The 24,933-nt window shown below is 42.4% G+C and overlaps 2 protein-coding genes across 3 annotated transcripts; both read left to right on the plus strand.

Annotated features, from left to right (window-relative positions):
* Positions 1 to 553: 553 nt before the first annotated feature.
* On the plus strand, positions 554 to 11,200 carry cul4b (cullin 4B). Its single transcript, XM_080465435.1, has 20 exons — positions 554 to 1,101; positions 1,977 to 2,092; positions 2,299 to 2,453; positions 2,530 to 2,584; positions 3,500 to 3,573; positions 3,664 to 3,826; positions 4,034 to 4,123; positions 5,268 to 5,350; positions 5,435 to 5,502; positions 5,616 to 5,734; positions 5,841 to 6,033; positions 6,119 to 6,223; positions 6,303 to 6,413; positions 6,509 to 6,594; positions 7,044 to 7,151; positions 7,230 to 7,343; positions 7,423 to 7,528; positions 7,617 to 7,789; positions 7,888 to 8,040; positions 9,604 to 11,200. Exons 1-20 carry the CDS (start codon positions 615 to 617, stop codon positions 9,697 to 9,699), a joined length of 2,655 nt encoding a protein of 884 aa, XP_080321561.1. The 5' UTR covers positions 554 to 614; the 3' UTR covers positions 9,700 to 11,200.
* A 1,912-nt stretch (positions 11,201 to 13,112) lies between these two features.
* lamp2 (lysosomal-associated membrane protein 2) lies at positions 13,113 to 23,056 on the plus strand. 2 transcript variants are annotated; one of them, XM_080465364.1, is made up of 9 exons: positions 13,113 to 13,271; positions 15,283 to 15,395; positions 16,315 to 16,525; positions 16,618 to 16,779; positions 16,875 to 17,110; positions 17,193 to 17,312; positions 18,042 to 18,096; positions 18,173 to 18,343; positions 19,020 to 21,381. In XM_080465364.1, the coding sequence occupies exons 1-9, from the start codon at positions 13,232 to 13,234 to the stop codon at positions 19,157 to 19,159; spliced, it is 1,248 nt and encodes a 415-aa protein (XP_080321490.1). In that variant the 5' UTR covers positions 13,113 to 13,231; the 3' UTR covers positions 19,160 to 21,381. The 2 variants fall into 2 exon arrangements, with proteins under 2 accessions (XP_080321490.1, XP_080321489.1); XM_080465363.1 differs by lacking the exon at positions 19,020 to 21,381 and adding an exon at positions 21,541 to 23,056 and having other exon boundaries at positions 13,131 to 13,271.
* Positions 23,057 to 24,933: the final 1,877 nt, after the last annotated feature.

Raw genomic sequence — 24,933 nt, forward strand, 5'->3', positions numbered from 1 at the left:
AGTAAGTAGAAGTGACGTCATAGCTAACTCTACGAAATTGGACGCTGCCACAGCGACATCTTGTGGCCACATCAGTGCTCGGCGTGCTGTAAAAAAAAAAAACACGCTTGAGCAAAAAGTACTTTTGTACAAAGTACTTCCGGTGGGGTCACTGACTAGCTTCTAAGAGCGGATTCTTTTTGCTCGCGTTTACCAACTGATGTTTGACTACAATGCTCGCCCTTCCGTCTCGTCGCAACATTTCTGAGGTGAAATAACTCCGTGTAACCATTTTTTTTATTTTTATTTTTTTATTTGCAAACACCCGCTCGCTCCGGGGGGATCTCGCGACGAGCTCGGACAAGAGAGGCGAAAAGAGGAAGCACTAGCCGACCATCTTTCTTCTCCTGCCAGCAATAACAAGAAAGAGAGCAGGCTCGCTGTGTTGTTTGCACGTTTCTCGTGTGTTTTTCCTGGATAAAACCTCTCGGACCGTCCGTGTCCACACGCAGAGAAACGCTGAGCTCTTCACCTCCTCCTCCCCCGCCCCACCCCCTCCTCCTTCCCTCCCGGCGAGCCTGGAAGTTTCCCCCATCAGAAGACTCGCTGTTAAGAATTAGTATTCCCGTTTTTTCATGTTTCCAACAGGTTTATCTTCCCCTAATCCCCCACCACCGCCAACCCAGGAGGCAAGACCCGCGGCTACTGATGTCAAGACCGACAGCGGCAACATCACATCTCCGAAGAAGAGGAAAATAAACGGCTCCGAGAGGGAAGACACCAGCGACACGATCTCCTCCTCGCCCCCCAAGACCCTGAATCCCTCCGCCGCCGCCTCCTCGTCCTCCTCCTGCTCCGCCGCGCCGCTGCACATCCAGAAGAAGTTGAGGTTCGAGGATTCGGTGGATTTCATAGGACTGGATGTGAAAATGGCCGAGGAGGCTGCTGCTGCCGCCGCCGCCGCCGCCGCCGCTTCGTGCTCCAATAACAAAAGCAAAGCCATGTTCCTGCCCGGTGGCGTGGGGCACCATGCGAACGGACTGACGAAGACCGCAGCCTCCGGCACCTTCTCCAACAGCAAACCCGGGGCGGCCAAGAAACTAGTCATCAAGAACTTCAGAGGTACCAGCGAGACCCCGCAGAACCGGGTCGCCCGGGCCCCGCAGAGCACGCACTGACCGCAGCCATCAGCTCAAAGCCACCTGCCAACTGCTGGAAGGCGTGTCTGCTCCTTCACATTGCATCTAGTGTTGCAATCAAAACTTTCTGACTTGAGCTTAGAAGAACATCCAACTTCATTTAACACATTAATCATCAGATGACATCACATAAACTAAACTTGACACTTGACATAGATTTAATTCAGTTGATTTTGTCACTTGAATAAAACCAGTTAAAGTTCAAATTTCAGGGACTTTCTTCAGTTCGAGTGTCCTCGTTCTGCAGGTGAAAAGCAAGGATGTAAATTGCCTGTAGTCCAAATGTCAAGCTGTGTTCTCCCTGTGATGGACTGGCAACCTGTCCAAAGTGTCCCACGCCTTCACCCGTAGTCAGCTTGGCATCAATTCCAGCACCCATCACTGAGCTGGATGAAGCCGTATAGAAAATGGATGAATCGACTATAATGTTTCACTGTTTGGGGTCAAATACCTAAAGTCTTGTGGGGAAAACAGCCTTAATCGACTGTTAGTTGTTGTCCCCCACAGCTGGGATACAATTGTTTTATAAAATATTGCCAATTTCAATAATTTACTCTTAACACATGTTTCTGAACATGGAGGAAATTAACAGGGGGGGGGATGCAACCTCAACACTGATAGGTACCTAAGCCCACACTCACATCAGGAAGGAGAGATGTTTTAAATAATCATATTAATTGTAAAAACTTTTTACCAGAAACCCACACGTTCGCTTTAAAATAGCGCTGCTCTCGGTGCGTTCCACCGTCCTGTTGTGGTTCTACGTCGTCACGGCACGTTGTGGTTTCTTTCTCGCAGAAAAGCCAAAGTTGCCGGAAAACTACACGCAGGAGACGTGGCAGAAGCTGAAGGAGGCGGTGGAGGCCATACAGAACAGCACTTCAATCAAGTACAATCTAGAAGAGCTCTACCAGGTATCGAAACACCTCAGAGGAACCTTACCCCACGTGTGTGTGTGTGTGTGTGTGTGTGCGCTTCTTGACCTTCTTTGTCGCCCCCCCCCCCCCCCAATGGTGAATTAACTGGACCAAAAACGTTATTTGCTGTACAAACCTACGTGTGCGTGCAGCACTTGTTTATGACACTTTTTTTCGTTGTTTTGATTTTTTTTTCTCCTCAGGCCGTGGAAAACCTTTGCTCCCATAAGATATCCGCCAAGCTTTACAAACAGCTGAGGGCCGTGTGTGAAGACCACATCAAGGCGCAGATTGATCAGTTCAGAGAATATCCTTTATGCTTTCCAGTGAGGAAATCTCCCAACCGTTGCTTATCGTCGTGGATGGGGCAGGGAAATGCTCTAAACTGAAGTCGGCTGTTGACTTAACCTTGTTCTCACGGATGCCCTGGACAGTGTGCTTTTCCTGAAGAAAATTGACAAGTGCTGGCAAGATCACTGCAGACAGATGGTACGTTGGTTTTTTTTTTAATTTATTGTCATTGTAATATTTATTTTAATCTCATCTGTATAGGTCATAAAGGCCCTTAATAGAGAGAGACTTTAGACGATAGTGTTTTAAGGACAGCTTCAGCAAAATTAGAGAAAATTATGATATGCAAAAACTTTTCCGCTCTTTCACCAGAAAGTTTATTTACTTATTTATTTACAGACATGTACAAAAAAAAGACACAGAATTAAAAAAGAAATCAAATTTTTACAATATGTGCGCCACATGTTCAAAAAGAGGGAATGAAGAAGTATAACTTTTTTTTAATTCTACCCCTGTACATCTGTATCGTTACAAGTTGCACAAAAAAAAATATATATTTTCTTAATTTACGTCAACGTTCTTCTATCTCACACCGAAATAACAAAAATAATTTCTACAGACCGATTCTCGCCCCTCCTCCAGCAAGCGACAGTATTAAGTTTGATGATTAGGTTTATTTTTAATCGTTTTAAATTATTCCATAATATTACACTGCATATAGCTTTTCAGAGGAATTCCTTTCACTTCTCTTATACATGTTTAAAAAATGTAATAAATAAATTATGATAATCGTCCCACATTTTGAACCTGTAATAATTCAGAAAATGTACTTACCACTATATTACTGTGAATGTTGGAATGCTTGGCTGCATAAGATGATTTATAATAGTGTATAATAAGTTGTCTGCTTGGAGTGTTTTTGCTGTGGTCTGGAGACACACGTGTACAAGTATAGAGACATTCCCTCGTCTCTCTCTGCAAACTCGTACTATTCAAAATATCATGTTTAAAAGCGACAGAGCAACTTGTTGAGGCGAAAACTAATAACAAAATGAATATATAAAGACCCTCTCTGCTTGCCTCTAAGTGTGTATGTCTGTCATTACTTCGCAGATCATGATTAGGAGTATATTTCTATTTTTGGATCGCACCTACGTTTTACAAAATTCAATGCTGCCATCAATCTGGTGAGTTCTGATGCCGTTTCCCACTCGCGCCAGGCTGATTTCTGTAGGAAGTAACGTGTGCTGAATGAGCTGCTCTGCTCGGCTCTGCAGGGACATGGGTCTGGAGCTGTTCAGGTTCTACATCATTAGTGATTTGAAAGTCCAAAGTAAAACTATCGACGGGATCCTGCTGCTCGTCGAGAGGGAGCGGAACGGGGAAGCGATAGACCGCAGTCTGCTGAGGAGCCTGCTGAGCATGCTCTCTGACCTACAGGTGACCCACCCCAACCCCCCACCCCCCCCCCCCCCCCCCCCCACTTTATGATCTTTTTAATATTGATCCAGACTGCTGATAAGGACCCCGAAGGCACACATCACTGTGACGTGTTCTGTTTGTCACGACCACGGGTCTGCGATGAGCCGTCAGTCCCCCGTTGATGAATGCTTTTAATGAAACCTGTGTTCTTTGTGTCACTGACAGATTTATCAGGACTCCTTTGAGCAGCGCTTTTTGGAGGAAACTAATCGACTGTACGCTGCAGAGGGACAGAGGCTGATGCAGGAGAGAGAGGTGATTTATGTGACCCCCCGGCCCCGTGGACGCGTCCTGCTTTTTTGTGTCCTATTTTCTCCCTTCGGGGACGAGATGACTAAATGGGACTGAACATGTAATCAAGAGAAAATAATTGCCTGCTACTCTGATAATCAGTGAATTATTTCAAGCAGCGAGGAGTAATCATGCTGGGCTTTCAGTTTTTTGGGGATTGGGGGAGTCTTTTTGTGGACTAAATAGACGAAACAATTAACTCTAAAAAGAATTTAATTAAGTTCATTTAGTTAATTAAACACCAATTGAAAATCATCTCACGGTAAATGGTAAAGACATCAGATTCTTTTCACATCTTCAGCAGTTTCAAAAGTCCTGTACGCTCATAGTCACAATCATTTACGATTTATTTATTTCTTTATCTGGACCTGCAGATGGAATATTTCTCATCAAATTTCACTGCACAATGCATCACATTTTAATATTTATGCTGCAGGATCGAAAGAAAAATGCTTGGCATCTCGCTCTGGTGTTAAAAAATAAATAAATAAAAAATCTGAAACCTGCTATAACAAATATTTAGATAGAAAAAGCCAAAATAATATGAAATGTCAGTCAAGACGCTTGAACATATTTTGAGTGAAAGTTTTCTTGAAATCCTTGATGAAAGTTTTGTGTTCTGATTTAAATTCCCTCAAAAGGCTGTAAACACTTGTCTGCTTGTCATGTTGCAGATCTCAGAGTCAAATATGGGAGTGGTTTTTTTTTTCTTTCTTTTTTTCTTAAATACAGTCCGTTTATGAACAGAAGAAACTGCACATAAGGCCTAACCTAATGATAAATGATATATTTTTTCCCTTCAATTAAACACATTGTAGTTTGTTTCTTTAAAAGCCACAGCCCTCGAGCGAAGGTGTGTTCAATCAGGATGGTTTTTGTTAGACTTAGTAACTCCAAAGTGTATTTACATAACTACATTTCATCAATTTGAGGTTGGTAATTTTACATTTACTTTCAGTGAAATGTAAAAAAAAAAAAATACACAACTGGAATTGCAAACTATTTTACACCACTAGCTTTTAAAGTATTTTTATATATATTTTTCCATCATTATAATTGTGTAATACTAAGTTTTAAATGATGGAGTTTAATGAATGATTGTTTTCAGGTACCCGAATACCTCCATCATGTCAACAAGCGTCTGGAGGAGGAAGCAGACAGAGTAATCACATACCTAGACCAGAGCACACAGTGAGTGTTGGACTGCGGCATTTCGCTTTGCAGTTATCACTTGACGGGAGATTCCCGCCTAACATTTCTCCTCCCATCACTCAGAAAACCTCTCATTGCGACAGTGGAGAAGCAGCTGCTGGGTGAACATCTCACCACAACTCTGCAGAAAGGTACGCAAAGACGGTAGACGGTCTGCGTGAGGAGCTCTGCGGCAGTTTAACTGGAGTGTGTCTGTCCCTGTGACCTCTGACTGTGTGTCTGTTGGAAAAAAAAAAACCTGCAGGGCTGACTCACCTGCTGGACGAGAACAGAATACAGGACCTGTCTCTTCTCTATCAGCTCTTCAGTCGGGTGCGAGGCGGCGTTCAGGTCCTCCTGCAGCACTGGATAGAGTACATTAAGGTACGGTGGCGTTCAGGTCCACATGTTTGTATCGTCACTTGGAGAAGTTGCTGAGCTCTCAGGAGTTGTTGGACTGAGATTCCTGCTTTGCTTCTTGACCACCCAGGCGTTTGGTAGCACAATCGTGATCAACCCGGAAAAAGACAAAACGATGGTGCAGGAGCTGCTGGACTTCAAAGATAAGGTGGATCACATAATTGACGTGTGCTTCATGAAAAACGAGAAATTTGTGAATGCCATGAAAGAGGCCTTCGAAACGTTCATCAACAAACGGCCAAACAAACCCGCAGAGCTCATAGGTCAGTGACCAACCCCCCCACCCCCCCCCCCCCCCCCCGCTCAGTGCTGCCTCCATCATGACCCAGGATATTTGTTTGTCAACAGCAAAACATGTGGATTCAAAACTGCGGGCGGGAAACAAAGAAGCGACTGACGAAGAACTGGAGAAGATGCTGGATAAGATAATGATTATCTTTAGATTCATCTATGGTACCACTTCTCGTATTTCACTTGGCTATTTCTCGTCTTTGCAAGTCGTGCCTCTCGTGAAAATGTGTCGTCTTTGCAGGGAAAGACGTTTTTGAGGCCTTTTATAAAAAGGATCTGGCTAAAAGGTTGCTGGTTGGAAAGAGCGCCTCCGTGGACGCTGAAAAGTCGATGTTGTCGAAGCTGAAACACGGTCAGTTCGGTTCAACGGTCGGCCACTTTTCTCGCCGACGCAGATGAAACATTTTTGACCGAACGCTTGTGACCTTTGCGGCGTTTGTTTTTCAGAATGTGGCGCGGCGTTCACCAGTAAACTGGAGGGGATGTTTAAGGACATGGAGCTTTCTAAAGACATCATGGTGCAATTCAAACAGGTGAGAGCAGGGCTGTATGACCGAGTGCAAAAGATAATATAATATGGACTTACACAGTGTACAGAAAATGATTTACCAATTTACACTGCTGGGTGTCTTTAAACAGGGAACTGCACTATTATATGGCTTTATTGCACTGAGCTGTTCAGCATTATACAACAGTGTTGAATGCACTCTTCGGCGTATTCGCCAAAATAATAGAAACAAATCTTGATATAATGCTTAAACCACAAAATAAAGAGGATATTGTGAGTTAAATCCACTCGAGCAAAACTAACCATTGCGATACTTTCTAGTCATAGCTCCTCATTGCTAGATTATCTAATTAAATGTAGACGTTTTCAGAAATAACCTGCGTGTCTAAAGAAAAGGGAACGATCCGCCATTCCAAGTGTTTATCGATTACGATGGCGTTACTCCATGTGTCCCGTGTGTTTGTGTTTCTGCAGTATATGCAGTGCCAAAACATCCCGGGAAACATTGAGCTGACGGTGAACATCCTCACGATGGGCTACTGGCCCACCTACGTGCCCATGGAGGTGCACTTGCCTGCGGAGGTGAGTGCCGAGCAAACCTCGAGGCTTGAACCGAACGTACCGCCTCTTTCCTCAAAGCCTCCTGTCGTCTTTGTCCAGATGGTGCGGCTGCAGGAGATCTTCAAGACGTTTTACCTGGGCAAACACAGCGGCAGGAAGCTGCAGTGGCAATCAACACTAGGACATTGTGTATTAAAAGCTGAATTTAAAGAGGTCTGTAGGGCTCTTTTCCAACGCTGATCCATTTCTCAGAATCGCGCTTGATGCTAACCAGCGTTTGATCGGTTTAAAGGGCAAGAAGGAGCTGCAGGTGTCACTTTTCCAAACGCTCGTGCTGCTGATGTTCAACGAAGGCGAGGAGTTCACCCTGGAGGAAATCAAACTGGCAACGGGAATAGGTATGGTGCGATTCGATTCTCTGTCCGTGCGGCAGCACACTGTTTGACACGGCACCACTGATCGGAGACTCCCCGTTTCGGCTCACAGAGGACAGCGAACTGCGGCGGACGCTGCAGTCGCTCGCTTGTGGGAAAGCACGGGTCCTCACCAAGATCCCCAAGAGCAAAGACGTGGAGGACGGGGACAAGTTCTCCTGCAACGACGACTTCAAACACAAGCTCTTCAGGATTAAAATCAACCAGATCCAGATGAAAGAGACGGTGCGACTGTCGTTTCACAATATCTTTTTAATTACAAAAAATTTTACTTTTTTTTTATTTTATTTTTTATTTTAACCGGCGCTTGTTTTTCATTTCAGGTGGAGGAGCAGGCCAGCACCACGGAACGAGTCTTTCAGGACCGCCAGTACCAGATCGATGCCGCCATTGTGCGGATCATGAAGATGAGAAAGACCCTGAGCCATAACCTGCTCATGTCTGAGGTGTACAACCAGCTCAAGTTCCCCGTCAAGGTGATAAGCGCCACTCTGTCTCTTTTCAGACATTTTTTTTTTTTTGCCCTTTGTATTACTCTGCGGCAGGAAATGAAAGGAAGGATGAGCCTCCAGATAGACTCAGACAAACCCCTTTTTAAATTACCTGATCTCTCTGACAGCAGGTCGCCTCATGACGCCACATGTCGGAGTGTCAAACTCATTTTCGTCTCGTTACAAACATGAAGCTTAATTTGATCTGGAGTGGGCCGAAGCAGTAAAACAAACGTTCGTGATGAGAGTTTAAAAACTTCTCTTTATTTTTTAATGTTTTAATTTTTCAGGAAACAATAATTTTGACCACATGCAACAATTTCCTCTTTATCTTGTCAACCATCACGTACATCATAAGAATATTTAATCAGATCTATTAGATTATAATCACCTGCTCACCTCTAATGAGACGATTTAATAAACCAAAGGTGTTTTTGTCTCTTAAATTTAAGAACATTCAGAGCATTTAGTCGATTTTTTAGAATGTTAAATTAAGCATTTACATGTTAAACCGTCGTTGGCAGGAGTGTGACGTTATGTCCTATTTTATAATGGCATATTATATTATATTAACTTTAATAGAAAGACTGATTTATAGAGGTGAACTTTCTAATGGCTGCAATGAATTATGATATTCTCATTTGCTCTGGTTGTCTGTCATTGTTGGTTTTCAGTTATCCACGGATCCACAACTTGTCAATTATCAACGTCACAGTTGTTTTATCTTTTAAATACTTCAAATGGAACATTTCCATTTTGAGGTTTTGCTTAGAATATTTTTCGAGACGTTCTAGAATTCTGAGACATTTTTAGGATTATAACACATTTGACAATTCTGAAACGTTCTCTAGCAAATTCCCAAATTGAATTTGATAAAAAAAAATTGAGTAAACTCGTGACACATTTTAAAATTCCAACAATTCCAGAATTCTAAGTGAATTCTCGTTCCAATTCTAGAACTCTGAAGCACTCTACAATGGTCCCATATTGAATTCTAACAATTCTAGAATCCTAATAAATTCCACAAATATGGCACATCTTGAAATTCTAACAATTCTAGAATCCCAACCTATTCTAAAACTCTAAAAAGATTGAGTTTGTGTGTCGATGGGTGACGTTAATGCAAATGTCAACAATATTCGGCTCCAGGAAAATAAAAGTAAACAAGCTTTTAGATCTTCATATGAAATGTGTAATGGCGCCGTGCTTCCAGAATCCTCTTAGTGGCTGACAGATTAATGGCGTTCTCATTGGGAGACCCTGTACCTCATGCTTTAAATCAATGGAACCCCGTTAAGCCCAGCGGCGCAGAAACACTCTTAAATCTTACCGGTGCAACAAACAGAAAGTCAGTCGTCAACAGAGAGTAGCAGATAAAGTTGTTTTTAAGGAAAACCTTTTCGGGGCTGTAGGAAGTCTTCTGTGACTCGACTTTTCCCTTCTCTTCTATTTTTTTTATTTATTTATTTACTTAATTGCCGTCACACCTCAAAGTATAACCGTATTGTGAAAAGTTGCCGATGGGTTGACGGTTTGCCTCCCTTCCAGCCTGCTGACCTGAAGAAGAGGATAGAGTCTCTCATCGACAGGGACTACATGGAGCGCGACAAGGAGAACTCCAACCAGTACAACTACGTGGCCTAGAGAGGGAGGAGGGAGGAGGGAGGAGGTGCAGACGGTCCAGTCAGGATGAAAGCGGTTCTGAGTGATCGGTCTCTAAATATTTTTGCTCCAGTGGATGTTAACCATGTTCATCTTCAACCCAGCGACCGACAAGCGAATGGCGACTGCTCCACAGGGTTTTTTTTTGTTTTGTTTTTTGTCAGGTGGGGGTGGGAGGGTCTTGTGATCCTGTGGACTGCATGCCCATTGAAAAGAGAATATTGTCCTCATTTCTCAGTGCCTCTGAGAGAGCTGGGACAAAGCAGACACACAGATCTTCACTTTGCTCCTTTTTTTTTTTTTTTTAAATGGCGGGGGAAAAATATTTATTTTCAAACTTCGATTCTTCTTCTTTGTCAATAGTTTGAGCCGACATGCTCTTTGTTACCAAGTCACTTTTCCCTTTTTACTCTTTCTTCTGTTCATCCACTACCACAGATCTAAATGTACCACGTGTTGGAGAGAAAAACCGAACGGAGGAGGGGAAACAAAAAAAAAAATTTAAACAGATGCTTGTTTTCTTCAGGTTGAAGATCGTCTGTGTGAGAAGTTTTCCAGTCGTTACCACGACGCTGCGATCAGCAAAACACGAGAATTGTAAACAGCAGTTTGTGCCAAAAAAAAAAAAAAAGAAAGAAACGGAGCACTTCTTTCTTTGTAGGGTGTATTCAAGCTGCTAGGACGGTTCCCTCGTACAAGTATATGCATATAAGTTTACCTATTCATTGTTTTTCTTTGTACATTTTTTTGAATGTACATTATCAGAGTGACATGAGCCCATCTGACAGCCATTATTTTTTTTTTTTTTTTTTTTTTTTTGGAATCCTTGTTTATTAAAAGCACAACAGACCGAGACCATTTCTGATGGAGCGTGAGGGCCACATCAGGAAGCGAGAATCAAGGAGAATATTTTTAATATCAACTCACGATTTGAAAAAAAGAGTCAAAGTAGTTTGGTTTTTTTTTTTTTAAGAGGTGGGAAAAAAAATCTAGAGCTTTGTTTTCCATTTCAAGTGAACATTCAGAATGAGGTTGAATACGTTTATTGAGGAGTTCATTCTCAATTTTAACTTCATTTTTGGTTGTATTTTATTCTCAAAGTGTCAAATATTTTTTTAAACTTCCCCTACTACTTTTATTTTTCTCTTCAATGTAGCTGTGATTTCCTGTATCATCCAATACAAAATCGTTTTTTTTCCCTCTCTCTCTCTCTCTCCTGTTCAATTCATTGTGGCTCTGCCGCAAGCGAGTGAGTGAGAGGAAAAAAAAGAAAGAAAGAGAGAGAAGTGTTAGATTTGTCCCGTCTGCACAAGTCTGCCAACGCCTCATTGTATTTGTACGAAAAAGTAAAACGGAGGAATAAAAAAATAAAAAAAAACATGGTCGTTATCCAAAACAGGAAATGGTGACATATCCCGTCCTTTTTTTTTTTTTTCTTTTTTTTTTGGCATTCTCACAAATAGAATAAAGGTTTCACACATTTGAGAGTGGGTTTGAATGAATCTTTGGTCTCTCTTGGGGGGGTCCAGATTAGACATGACTACTGCTGGGCTTTGCCCTGAAAATGATGTTTTTAACACGTTGCACTTTAAAAGTAACTTAGAGTAGATTAATGACACTTTTCTCTGAACACCTCTTTTTAATTAAGTTAAATACGCACTGAGTCCCGTTGCGTTTTATGATATAGCGGAATGGTTTCTTATCATATTGGAGGTAAATTGATTACTAAAATTTACAGATGTGAGTTGGACAAAGTGTATATAAGATGCAGGGATAGACGGACGATTGAACAGGAGAGATTTTTAACTCTCTTCTATGCTCAATCAAGTGAATTAATACAATCTTGGCAAGTTTGATCGACCAAACATGATTTGATCTCTGCTAACTATAAAAGTCGCGTCAGTAAAAGTATGGGTTGCATATTACAGTAAGTCTGGCATTCAAATGTTTTTCACAACTACAGCAGGTTTCACTTTCTTTTTGAAGAAGTAAGCTTTGAAAAAACGTTTTTGTTTAAAAACCAGTCATGAATAGACCCAGATTCCTTAACCCTTTATGGGACAAATAACCATATAAATGCGCCCAGCTTTGTCTAGGTAACCACAATATGTCAAATGTTGGTGGTTTTTGTTTTTATTCTTTAAATTACTAAAAAGTAATGCACATGAAAAAAAAAAGAAAAGTTTAGTTTGAAGTATTTTTCAACTTGAGTATTGGAATTCTCTCTTTCCAAATACTTTGATCAACGTCCTGTGAGGGGTTAAACCAGAACTTTAAACTCTACGGACTCTTTAACACTTAAAGTCTGACATGGACTTTTTAAATCACACTGGACTCTTTAGCCCAGATTTGAAATTTGACTTGGAGGATTTAAAAACCACTGGATCTTTTTTTTATAGCCCTCACTGTGAATCTTCAAAATATACTTTGCTCTTCACTGGCAGACCCAGAATAAGACTTTAAGACTTTTTAATCTGTTAAATCCACTTGAATTTACACTTTATGCTCTTTATACTGACCCAGATTCTTTCGACTGGATGACAGTTTATTAAACAGCACCTAGAGTTCTTTTAAAACTGACCTGGCTCTTTTATAAGTTGACAAAAGCCTATTGGAAAATTACACTTTTAGTTGTCTGAAACATCTGGACTAATCAAACTACACAATATGTACATATTCAACTTTTCAAGCAGAGCCATATAGAATTTTAACCAATCACATTCAAGGCAGGCCCTCCTTTTGACCCTCCCACAATTAGGCAGCACTGCTCTGGCACATGGCACCATGAGAGGAAGTACTTCCTCATCTTCCCAAGATGGGCATCTGTGGGCATAGCCAGTCCAGCTCACACAGACACAGCAGATTCTGAATGTAGCGCATATGATCCAATATTCCAATGGATGAATATCAAGGAAAAGCTGGATTTGGGGCAATAAACTTTGAAAACAACGTTTTTGGACCAACAACACGACGTGAAATTGATGAAAAGCTGGATAATATGACCCCTTTAAAAAAAAAAAAAAAAAAGTTCAATGCTTGTAACTAAAATGTAGAAGTTACACAACAATGACTCTTAAGACTGACCTCATAGCAGAAACATTTAAAACTCAAATAGTGGAGGAGCATGTTAAAAGATTTTAAAAAATAGATAATCAGACTCCTTTTAAACCTAATTAAGACTAAATCATCAAGTTTACCCAAATTATGTTATTTTAAATGCATTGTTTGTCTCATAATTTGACCTGAATTCATATAAAAAAACAAGGTTTCGATCATGTTTAATGGAAATCATATAGTTATTTTGGAATATTATTCGTAATTCAGCGAGAGAGAGCGAGAGGTAGAGCGATGACGATTTGTCCTCGAGGGCTCTGACACGCTCGTGCTACCCTGTCATATGACTTCCATTTCCTGTTCGAGCCGGTGGAGCCTCCTCTCTTCCCAAACACCGCGCACCGAGTCTCCCTGACGGCTGCCCTCGTCCTCTCCGCTCCGAAACTTTAAACCAGCAACCATGTACCAAACATTGTTTTTTTTCATCGCGCTTGGAACCGGTACGTAGACCCACCTGATCGAATCGAACATTAGAATGTTAAAAAAAAAAAATGTTTGTGGGAAGTGATTAAACTTCCCGGATCCTCGCGGCCTGCGCAGCTGTCGAAAACAGTGTTTAATCGGGGATATGTCTCGGTTGTCGGTGGGGTTTGATTGCAGGGACATAGACGTGTGTGTTTGAGGGGGATTTTGCTCCTCGGATCTCAGCCTGACACTTGAAGGTTCCAGGGGAAAGAGGCGCTGTCCTGTCGTGATGTTCCGCTGCCTGTAGCTTCTCTGCTAATTGTTACCTACGTCAACATCAAACTGGACCGACTGCACGCAGCTTCCCACGCAAACACCGCGGTTTATGTACTCACGGAAACACGCAGAAACCGAATCGTGCCTCTATAGTTACTGACAAAACCAGAAATTGTTGTTTTAAAAATAAAAAATGGGCTCTGTGCTTCGTCTTCAATGTTTTTGGGCAAATGTCGCTATTGCTTAGCTTAGCCGTTAGCTAGCCTATTGGGCAGCGCTTGTTTGGAAAGTTCGAGATGAAAATGGAGCCAAAGGATCAGCCAAGTCACACACTTGCTGCTCGATACGAGCGAGCAAACACGCCTGGGGGTTGAGAGAGACAAATTGTGCGTTTGAGGTGGACGCGATGGGGTTTAAAATCAGGTAAGCTTCCTGATAGCATTAGCTTCGTGGGGTTAGTTTACACTACAGTAAGTAGCACGTGACAGATCAGCTCGAAATCGAAACTCATCCTTCTCTTGTCCTCACTTCACTTTTCTGCTTGGATTTAAATCATTTGCACATGATCTTTGACGTATTCACAGGTTTTGCATCCCCGAATACTAAACTGTATTTTTTATAATCTGGGTGGTGCAAAATCTATAGAAATATAAAAACCGTTACTATTTTAGTGCTTGTCCAGGTCTGTTGGACTTTTTTTTTTTTTTTTTTTAAATTTATTAAAGGTTTGACTTTCTTCAAGTTCATCTGCCATCCGTTTTCACAAATCCACCCGTTTTAGATGTCGAACAATGTTTTTATATATGCAAGGTTTGCAATCATAAACTGTGCTCACAGTGATCTTTAGACCCATTTCTGGAACAAACTAGATAAGATTCGATCAGTTGAACAAGTATCTGCAGTGTTTTTAATCCCAGCTAGGCTGAAAGAATTCCTCTTTTTATATTGTTTCATAAAGAATCAAATTGTATTGTTGGTTGTAGTTGATAATTACACTGACATTGTATTTTTTTGGGGGGGGGGGGAGTTCATCCCTAGTTTGAAAAGATACCAAAGCAATCTTATCAGGAATTCCACTATGTCGTCACATTAAACATGCTGATAGTTCATTTCGTGCCAGAGGATCTGATAGTACCCAAAGGGGAGTAACATTTATTTGCTGAAATATGTGTTGGTGCAGTTTCGGCCGTGTAGTAATGTTTTTGTGAGTTTCATGTTAATAAAGGAGTGCACATGATCTCAACATGTTGCTCAGCCTAAAGTATATTTGTAACTTTGTGTTTCTCAGTCTGCACCCATCGGCAGCAGTCAACCATGTGCTCTTGCTCATTGCACTGCCCATGTGTTTTGCATGGTGAAGGCTCTTTCTGTTGTTGGGTTACGTTTGACTGGTAGGCTCTAACACAGCTACAGTGTTTTGGCTGTGCGAGCTCACAGAGAAGCAGTGGAGAATAAGTGTCAGTGTTTGTGGGGTATTTCAGGATCTAGTTTGTGATCGTCTGGTGACCCAACTATTGTCAGGTGAGAGCCTGAAGCAGTGTTTCCAAGTCCTGAACCAACACAACTAATTCAAATAAATTTGTTGGGTTGAAGCGTCGTCACGGCATATTCGCGTGCATGCGAGACTGAGAAGGTGGAAGGAAAATGATGACTAAAAATCTGGCATGTTTCTACTTGTTGTGACGATACACTGAAAAAAGGATGGTTGCACACCTGCTGAGCTACTTTCTGTCAATGATTAACTTTGACTCTTCTTCTTTTTTTCCCCAGTGTTCCAGCTGTCATGTGGCACTCAGGTGAATGTCACTAAAGATGATAAGCTGTGCCTCTTCGCCAATCTGACGCTCCACTTCTCCGTCTCCTATGGAGTAACCGGCAATAAGGTGGGCGTCTGGTCTGAGTCACACCAACCCAACCAACTATATATTTAGTGTTCGCTTGCCTACAGGAGCAGATTTCTTCTGAAATGAAAGTGCTGCGTTCTTACCAGGCAGCGATAACAGCCCGACTATCAGATCGCTTCTTTATGCAGTTGTCCTCATGGAAAGGGGAAATAGGAGGAGTCACTACATAGCCAGCATATTCCAGCTGCTCAGCATTTAACCCTGTGTGCTTTCCGGGTGCGTATCCTGTAATTGTTTGACGTCTTTAGGGGATTTAGTGTCAAATTGAAGTAGTGGTATTTGAATTAAAGCAACTTAAACAGAGACAGTCAAATTTAAAATCACCAATGAATGAAAACAATTGCTATTACACTAGTGGCAGGTACATGAACTAAGAGGCAGAACTGAACAGCAGATGGAAGCAGTGGAACAGCAATGCAGCAATGGACACATTGTCCTGAAAGCTGGGCAGGATTTGTCTATGAAAATGTGCATTTTAAAAGCTGTAGAAAGTGCAAAGGAGCCGCTATTATCCAACTTGAGGATTGATTTGAGCGTCTCACTTTTAAAGGCCTCCATGGCTAAGCTCCAGAATATTTATCATAGCCGTTCCATCCTCACAGACCTGTTGGTAACCTGAGATCCTCTATTAATAACCTGCTGACAGTCTCCACTGATCCATTAAAAACAAAAGGTGCTTCTAGTGTTAGAGCACCGCAGCCTGAGAACCCCCCCCCCCCCCCCCCCCCTAATTTTAAAGACCCATCTTTATCGAAAAGCCTTCTTAGTTATGAGAATCTGAGTGGCTCTTTCAGTGTTCATGCTTTTAAATATACATATGTTTTCACATTTATTCCATATCGTACACAAAAGTTCACATTGCTGCCAAGTTCTAATTCCATTCTGTGCTCTCTTCCAGAGTCAGACTGTCGCGTTTGAGCTTCCTGAAAACGTCACAACAGACGGAAGTACGTGTGACGCCGAAAAGTCCACCCTGAAGCTCAACTTTGGAGAAGGACACTCCCTCAGCGCGGACTTCGTCGCAAATGGAAAGAGTTATCACGCAGACACGATCACGTTTATCTACAATCTCAACGACTCGACCCTCTTCAACAATTCGGTGTCGGAAGGTAACTTCCACGCCTTTGCATCGCAAACCAAGAGAAAGCAGATATACGCAGGTGAAAAGGTGGTCACTGACGCGTTTCTTTATTATTCCTAGAACCCGTGACGGTGAAGGTGGAGCTGCAATCTACAGGCGTAGCCATGGATACCTGCTACTCCTGCCACAGCGAGGAGACGATCCAGGCAGACTCCGTCAACATGACCATGTGGAACGTGCTCATACAGGCGTTTGTCAGCAACGGCAGCAAGAGCGAGCAAAGTGAGTACGGGCGGGGACGACGCTTCTCATCCAGGCTGCAGCGTTTCCCTCTGTGCTTCATCCGATGGTCTTCTCTCTCGTTTTCCCCCCAACAGTAACCTCATGTGCTGCTGATACGCCAACTCCTGCTCCAACTCCTGCCGCCAACACCACCACCCCGGCACCGGTCACAAACACCACGTCCACCGCTCCTCCTCCTCCCCCCACCACCACCCCAACGCCCCCCCTTCCCACCCCCCAAACGGGGAACTACTCTGTGACGCTCACGAATCAGAGTGAAGCCTGTCTGCTGGCCAACTTCGGCCTGCGCATCGGTTACAAGCAAGGAGGCGTACGTTCGTGAATGCAAACGCTATAGCGCCGGTGGCTTCCAGTTGTAGGAGATAACCTGATTTTCTTCTCTTTTGGCCCAGAAATATGAAGAGGTGAACTTTGAACCCAACGGGACCCAGATATTTGGATTGTGTGGCGTCAACAGCAGTGAGCTCATGTTGGAGTCCGGCCCGGTGACCTTGGTGTTCACCTTCACCAATGTAAGCGCCACACTGTTTTAGCTGTCTGTCAGGGAAACGTCGTCTTCTCAAGAACTTTGACTTAGTTTTATAGAGAAAAGTAGCTGCTGCTGCTGCTTTTTTTTTGCTGAGAATACATGAGAAGAGAAATCAAATTAACATAACTGGCACATCTCTTGTAATAATGACTCCTTGGCACAAGAGACGGCACATTAAATGCTTCCCAAAATGTTAAAGTTCACTTCCTATTTCCTGTCCTGAAGAGTTTCTGTTTCCAGAATTGATTATTGGTTAGATGCGTGGGACTGAATGTGTGTCAACACAAATTGAATTCCTGTGTTCTTGCCTTTGTAGAGATATCCAAACCTGACTAAAGGTCACCACAGAGGCTGTTTTCGCCCAGACGTTTTATTACTCAAGACAGTCTTGTTTTTCTGGGTCAGATTTTTCCAACTTGAACTTGCGGACTTATCACTTTTGTGACACAAGATCATTCTGTTTCTTTAAATCAACTTGACTTCACTGCTGTTCAGTCTGTGTGTGTTTGGGGTTAACTAAATTAGAAACGCACACAAATGTTTCAACCTTACATAAGGTTGCAGACAGGAAGTAACTACATTTGTCTGTAAAAGAGAAGTGTTTTTATGAATGAGGACAGTGAGTCAGTGGGTAGTCATCAAGCAATATCAAATGGCTCCTACTACCTTTTTTTTTGCAGTCAAACACTTTCTTTTTTGTTTTGTTTTACAGGACACAAAGAAATTCCGCCTCCACGCTCTGAACGTCACCGTGAAGACGAGCTCCGGTAACTGCAGCGCTCACCCGTACCCACGTACGTCGAGTTCGGCACAGAAACACTGAGGCGTCTTGTCTGTTTGCAGGAAGTGTGTTTTTTGAGACCAACACCAGCCTGAGCCTGTGGGAGGCGTCGCTGGGAAGCTCCTACATGTGCAACAAGGAGCAGAACGTCACCATTAACGAGGAGCTCACGCTCCTCACCTTCAACGTGCGGGTGCAGCCATTCGGAGTCAAGAAGGGACTGTTCAGTACAGGTGGGTTTGTCTCTCGTTTATCTCTGAATTAAACCGGACACTGCAGCTCTTTTGTCGTTCGACGATCGAATAAAGCTTTCCTGCAAAAGGTCTTTGAATAATAGGGCAGATTAGGTTTGTTAAAATGAACGTATAGATATGTTGAAATGTGAAGCCACCTAAGCTTAAAACAACTAAAAAGAAATACATATATGAAAGTACATCAGTGTTGTTAAATTTAAAATCCTTGTAATGAGTCAAAAAAAGAACAATCCCAAAATATTTTTAACTATTTCTACCTGATGTAATAAAGATAATATATTCTAGAATTTAAATGAGTCCAATAAACACTCGAGTGAAGATGGAAAAAGAGAAATTCCTGGTAAATCTGCGGCCGTCAAAAAAAGCGAGGCCATTTTTCTGGATATATAAAAAAAATAACATGCAATACGGCATTTATATGTACTTAAGAAATGTGTTTGCCGCAATCCTTCAAAATGGTGATTGTTTCACACGTCGTCATTTAATACGTACGGAATGACCTCGTACTAAACGGGTAATAGAAGTTGATGAGTTCATCCTCATTCTTTCTTCATTTGAAAGATTTTTGTCAGAAATGACAGAAGATGTGTTTGAAGATAGAAAACTGGCTTTTTCTTTTGTCCCTCTTGTTGACTGACTCTCTCTTTATCTGCAGCCCATGAATGTTCAGTGGATGACACCAGCATCTTAGTCCCAATCATTGTTGGCGCTGCTCTGGCTGGCTTGATTCTCATTGTAGTGATCGCTTACGTGATTGGTCGGAGAAAGACTTATGTTGGATATCAGACCCTTTAAATCCCGTTTTGCAGCTGACGTGTAAATGTTGCGGGGTTCTCAAGCCTGGTCCTTGGTGCTTCCTGGACAATATTTTTAATTGGCTCATCTTAGTTTAAAATCAAAACCAGACTCTGCTCTCAAACGATTAGATTGTTTCAGTCCGTCGATTCTAAAGTAATTGATCATGAGGAGACGTTAATTGTCTCGAGGATCAGTGAATAATTTTGCGAAAAAGGACCAAACTTGTTAACCCCGCCCCCTCCCCCTGTGTGTTTGTGTTTATTTTTTGTTTTTGATCTGGATGTCCTGTCTGGTTTTGTGCTTTAGTTGTTTATGAGCATGTGCAGGGTCCACGCAACCTTCCAGGGCAGTTTTAAGATCACCGCTCACAGGAAGGTGCTGATGAAATGTCTCACACACATTGAGCACATCGTGTGAGAGGATTAGTTTTTCTGCTGGATCCTGCACCTGCTCAGCAGACATTCCCTTGATTATTTTTCTTTTTTTTTCTTTTACTATTTTGTTTTGCTTGTCATTGTTTTGTGCACATTTATGGTTTGACCTTTCATCCACAGAATTATCCAGATGATTATCACAGCATTTTCTTCATAAATCAAATTAAAGGGGTCGAAAAGCTTTCTGTATTTTAAGTGATTTAAAAAAAAAAAAAAAAAGAAGAAGAAAAAAGTTTAATGTTTTCTATTTGCAAAGTCGTTTGAGGAAATCTGCGTTATAGCCTGTGTTTCCCCCTGTGGAGCAGGAGAAGCATTGGATTTTTGTCCTGTTTGTGTGTCTCCGGTCGAACGTGAAACGGGAGAAACTTCATTTCTCTCACTAGAGACGTGTGAAGGCTCGCGTGAAATCACAAATCGAAATCGAAAGTAAGAGTGCCGAGAGCCTGAGACAGAACAACGGCGTTATCGACGCACACGTTCCTGTCGGAGTAAAATACGACAAGTGTTAAAAAGTTTTGTATTATTTTCCACAGAAGACATTTGGCATTAGGTCTAGAAAAGGGATAGTTTAACTGTAGATAATCGCTCTGAGTGGAGAGAACTCGAGGATATTTACATGAAAATGCACTAAGACACTCTTTACTTTTAGAGGACGTGACTTTGGTCTCGCCTGTGAAGGTCTGAGTCGCGGAGAAGTTCATGAAAACTTGGGTTTTCTCTGCCTTCGTCTGCTTCTGATTAAACCACAAGCCGAGGGGAGTTTAAGTTAAAGGAAATGTTTCCCGAATCTGTTGCACAGAAAAGGTTCAGCAGCTTATCAGGGCCACAAGAAGAAAAACCAGTTAGAAGCCACTTTTTATCTATTTGCACGGTCAAATGTAGATAGTAGTTAAAATGTTCCCACTTGGATTTATAAAAAAACCAATGTAAAATTTCAGACTATTTGAGGTTATTGTAATAATTTACACTTTAATATCAAAACTATTGGACTCTTGTTCCCTGAGAAGCTCGGCTGTTCTTTTACCACATTGACCAGGAGACGCGAGCAAACGTTGCGCACGGCTGTCGGCAGGAAACCTTGTTTTCGCGTGGGACTCAGTCGCTCGCAGTGAGAAGCTGAACGCACGTTTATCAGGTCCTTTTTTTAAAGTCGTTTGGCAGGTTTGTTTTGTATGGACGGGAAGCCGAGGCCGCGCGCTGGTGGAAGCTGTATATTGCCGCTTCGCTCTGTGAATTACAAATGTGTTGCTGTTAGAATCTGCATTTCCAAGACATTGAACACGCGTGTGAGCTCTCGATCGCTCCACAGCTTTTTGTTTGTTCTTTTGGTTTTTGTTTGTGATCGTCGCTGCCTTGTGTATTTCAGCTTTGTACAAATTCAGTTGCCTTCCTCCCCGGGATGCTTTTGCAGCACTCGTTCTTTAACATGACGAATGAGCGGTTTGTTTCCTCCGTTCAGTAACTCACCGGTTACTTTGGTTTGTTTTGATCCTCCGCCACCGGTGGAGAAAACTGCGCGCACACACACACACACACACACACACACACACACACACACACACACACACACACACACACACAGCAAAGGGAATTCGTGCTGCAAAATCATCTCGGTTCATGTGTGTTGTATGAAAAAAAAAAAAAACCCGCTGGGTTCATCTTCATAATCTCTTGCTGTTAGCTTTAAAAAGACAAAAAAAAAAAAAGATGGATTTCACAATGTGTCGATGGAGCTTTTTAGTTTTTGTAAGATCTGTGGAAATAAAATTTTGCTGCTGTCTGACACTCGAGTAAACGTTCATGCGTTTGAAAAACCTTTTCCACCTCGTCACCACTTCTTCTCTTTCAGCTGCCATTTAAACATCGATATATATATATTATTTTTAATTTCCTCTGCTAAGCGTGTGGGACATTCACCTCTCTGCTCTCTTCACTCTCGTCTAGCTGAGGATTGCCAGGCTGATGTGGAGAGCTTCCTTGTTCCCATAGCTGTCGGAGTTGCCCTGCTTGTTCTCATTCTTATTGTTCTGCTGGCCTATTTCATCGGGCGAAAGAGAAACATGGCCACCGGCTACGAGTCTTTCTCTTAAAACCTGAGCTCTCTGCGATGCGCAGGGCGGTCGCTGCCCCGTCTGACCTGCTTCCTTTTGACTAATTGTGGAAAACCTTACTACTACGTGTTGTATCTTTGTTTCCATGTAGTGTTTAGTGCTGGTGACTGACTGTATTTCGGTGCCTGTGTGTGTGTTTTTTTTATTTTTTGGTGTGTTGGGGTTTCTTTTCCCGCCGAGTTACAGCACTCCTCCACTGCACGGCGCTAATCTGCTTAACAGGGAGCACCTCAATCAGTACTTTGTGACACGGAGCCGCCTCGGGGTTATAAACACACTTGTGAAAGCAGAGGATTCAATTGTTTCAACGGAATCCTCTGCGTGTCTCGTGTTGTCACGGTAATCTCATTGAGCCGAGTTGAGTAAAAGCTCTGCCGTGCTTTGGAGAAGTGGAATCAGATGATGAGATTTTCAGCGTTTTTATGCCTGAAACGGTCAGATTCTGTCCAGATAAGTATATATATATATATATCTGCTGCCACCACTATAATTTAGCTTCCTACACACTAAATCTGATCTGAAAGCAGGATAGGAGTCGATACCAAGTAGTTTGTTGTGGCAACGCAGACAAACAGCATAGCGGGATTTAAAAAAAAAAATAATCCATTCGGGATCGTTGACCATCAGTTTTGGATGTGATCTCTGAAAAACTTTAGATTGAAGTGAACAAAAATCTAAAGATTTCAAATCGCATTTCGTTCTTATCATCAACATTTCATCACGCTATTGCTCAATCACATCGGTCAGGCATTAAAGGTTTTCCGTCTTCTCATCTGACTCGGCAAAGAAGCATCATGGGGAATTCTCCAGAACCCCCCCCCCGAACGTTCTGCCTGACTTTACTGTTAATGTACGTTAATGGTGAATTTCTCTGTCAGCGTTTAATGAGCCTTTTCCTCTCCCCCTCGCCGCATCGATTCCTGCAGGTTCTTGCCGCTCTCGTCTCTTAACCCCTCTGCCGTGGCACTAACCTGTCGTGTCTCTCTCTCTGTCTCCTTTCTGTCCTGTCAGCTGAGGAATGCTTCCTGGACTCTGATTTGAGCTTTTTGGTGCCCATAGCAGTGGGCGTGGCGCTCAGCTTCCTAATCATCCTTGTGCTTATCTCTTACCTGATTGGTCGGCGGAAGAGTCGCACTGGCTACCAGTCCGTATAATCCCGCCCTTCTGCTTCTGCCTCTCCCTCTCCCCCACCTCTTTAATATCACATCAACAACGTCTTTTCCCTGATTTACCTTTCAGATTTTTTTTGCGAGAGGTAGCAACTCTAAAATTCAGCCTCCAACCTAATTCTGACTCATCCCCAACAGTCGCCTTTGTTCTGCTTTAATGCTAATGACTAAATCCCCCCCAAAAATAAAACCTGAACATGTATGATCGATATTGCATCGTTTGATTATAGACTGCATGTTTTCAAGAACTAAATTCTCCGGCTGTGGTTCAACAGTCCACCTCTAATCTCCTCCCTCCCCCTGAGAGGCCTTTCGCTCTCGGTCTCTGTGCTGTATAATAGTATGTGTAAATTACTCTTGTATAGAATGAATGACGTTGATTTTATTTTTTTTTTTTTATGACATGAATGTACGAGCAAGCTTATAGAGACACTTTCTCAGTAATTATTCAACCTCCACGTAACACATACGGAATGAATCTCCTCCTCGTTGCACATTTAGGCGCCGACTCGTAGCTTCAATGAAAAGGGACGATAGTGAAACTCTTACCAGCACTGGGACCAGGTTTTTAAATTGCATGATGTTAGTTTCGCTCATGGTGAGGAGAGTTGAGATCTTTTACTTTCTCGAATGTACAACTTCTTCACACAAGACATTTTTTATTTTTTATTTTTTATTTTTTCGCCCTCCACCTCGTCTCAGGCCCGAACCCATCACACTGACCTGCACTCGATCACACACTGCCCTCTTGAGTGACGGCACACAATCGTTACCAGCAGGCGCAGTTTGAAAAGCCCACGAGTAGTTTATTCCTGAGCTCGATTCATTTCATCCGTGTGATCCTTGTACCTTTCGATCACTCCCCCAACAGTCTTGTGCCTTTTTTTTTTTTTTTTTTTTTTTTTGTTTTTCCTTTCTGTCGTGCGCTTTGAGTTGCTTGCTTGAAGCTTGACTCCATCTGATGAAGAATGTGATGCGATGAACTTGTACAAACACAAGCGGGGAACAAATTAAATAAAGTTTCGTTCTTGTTTTGTATCACTGTCATTCTTCTTGTGTTTGGAGACGAGTCGAGACCTCGGAGGCGTCAACAAGCCAAACGTCCTCCCTGTTGGACTCTGATCAGCGATGAGATTTTCTTTATCTTTTTTTAAATAACCTGGCACATGTTTTTCCTGGCAGACGATGGGGGGGGTGGGGGAAGAAAGACTGCAGTCCAGAACGAGGCAATTCTTATCCCTGCAATCATCAACATGCAACTATGAGACCGAAACAACCACCACTAAACCACGCAATCTTTATCTGTTATGTTCCGAAGCCACTTCAAGGTCATACCAGCCTGACCTTCCATTTGACCTGGTCCCAACATATTTACGCAACAAGAAAGCTAAAACCTCAACAAGCTGCGAAAATTTCAGGTTCGAGAGAACGACAACATCCAGTACCGACTTGAGTGTTGTCATGCCTGGAACTGCTCTGCTGAGAAAGTTTAACCGCCTCCTTCCAACTTTGTGCAGAAACAAACCAAACCAGCAGACAATACAAGTTTGTTTTTAACCAACTGTCTAAAAGACAACTTTTTTGCAAAAAGTATGTACATATATATAGTCACACAGGTAAAAAAAAAAATCCAATTTATTGACGGTTTTTGTTTATTACATAAAACCAGGGTGCCAAACATGACCTGTGGCCTCGAAAATGTTTAAGTCTATAAATTTGTTTTCATTGTATTTCAAGGTATTAAGTGCGCACTACTGAGCAGTGCGCACTAAGCATTAAGCACTTACCCAGGCGGAAGAAAAAGTAGTTCCCCACCAACCACGACCACGTTCAGCCAATTTACACTGCACTTCCTGTTTCATGGCGAAAAGTCGAACTTTGTGGCGAGGTCACCGCCACGCCTTAGAACGTTCGCAAGAAATTAGGTCACTTTTGCACTTCAATCCCTTTTCTATCAAAAGTTGAAGTAGATTGGAGTTTCCCTTTGGGACGAGTTCGCTCTGGAACATTTGTAAATTTGGGCAAAAAGTCACCAAATCTGCAATTTCCCTCCAAAT

The sequence above is a fragment of the Lipophrys pholis genome, assembly GCF_963383615.2.
Source record: "Lipophrys pholis genome assembly, chromosome: 6".
Lineage (NCBI taxonomy): Eukaryota > Metazoa > Chordata > Actinopteri > Blenniiformes > Blenniidae > Lipophrys > Lipophrys pholis.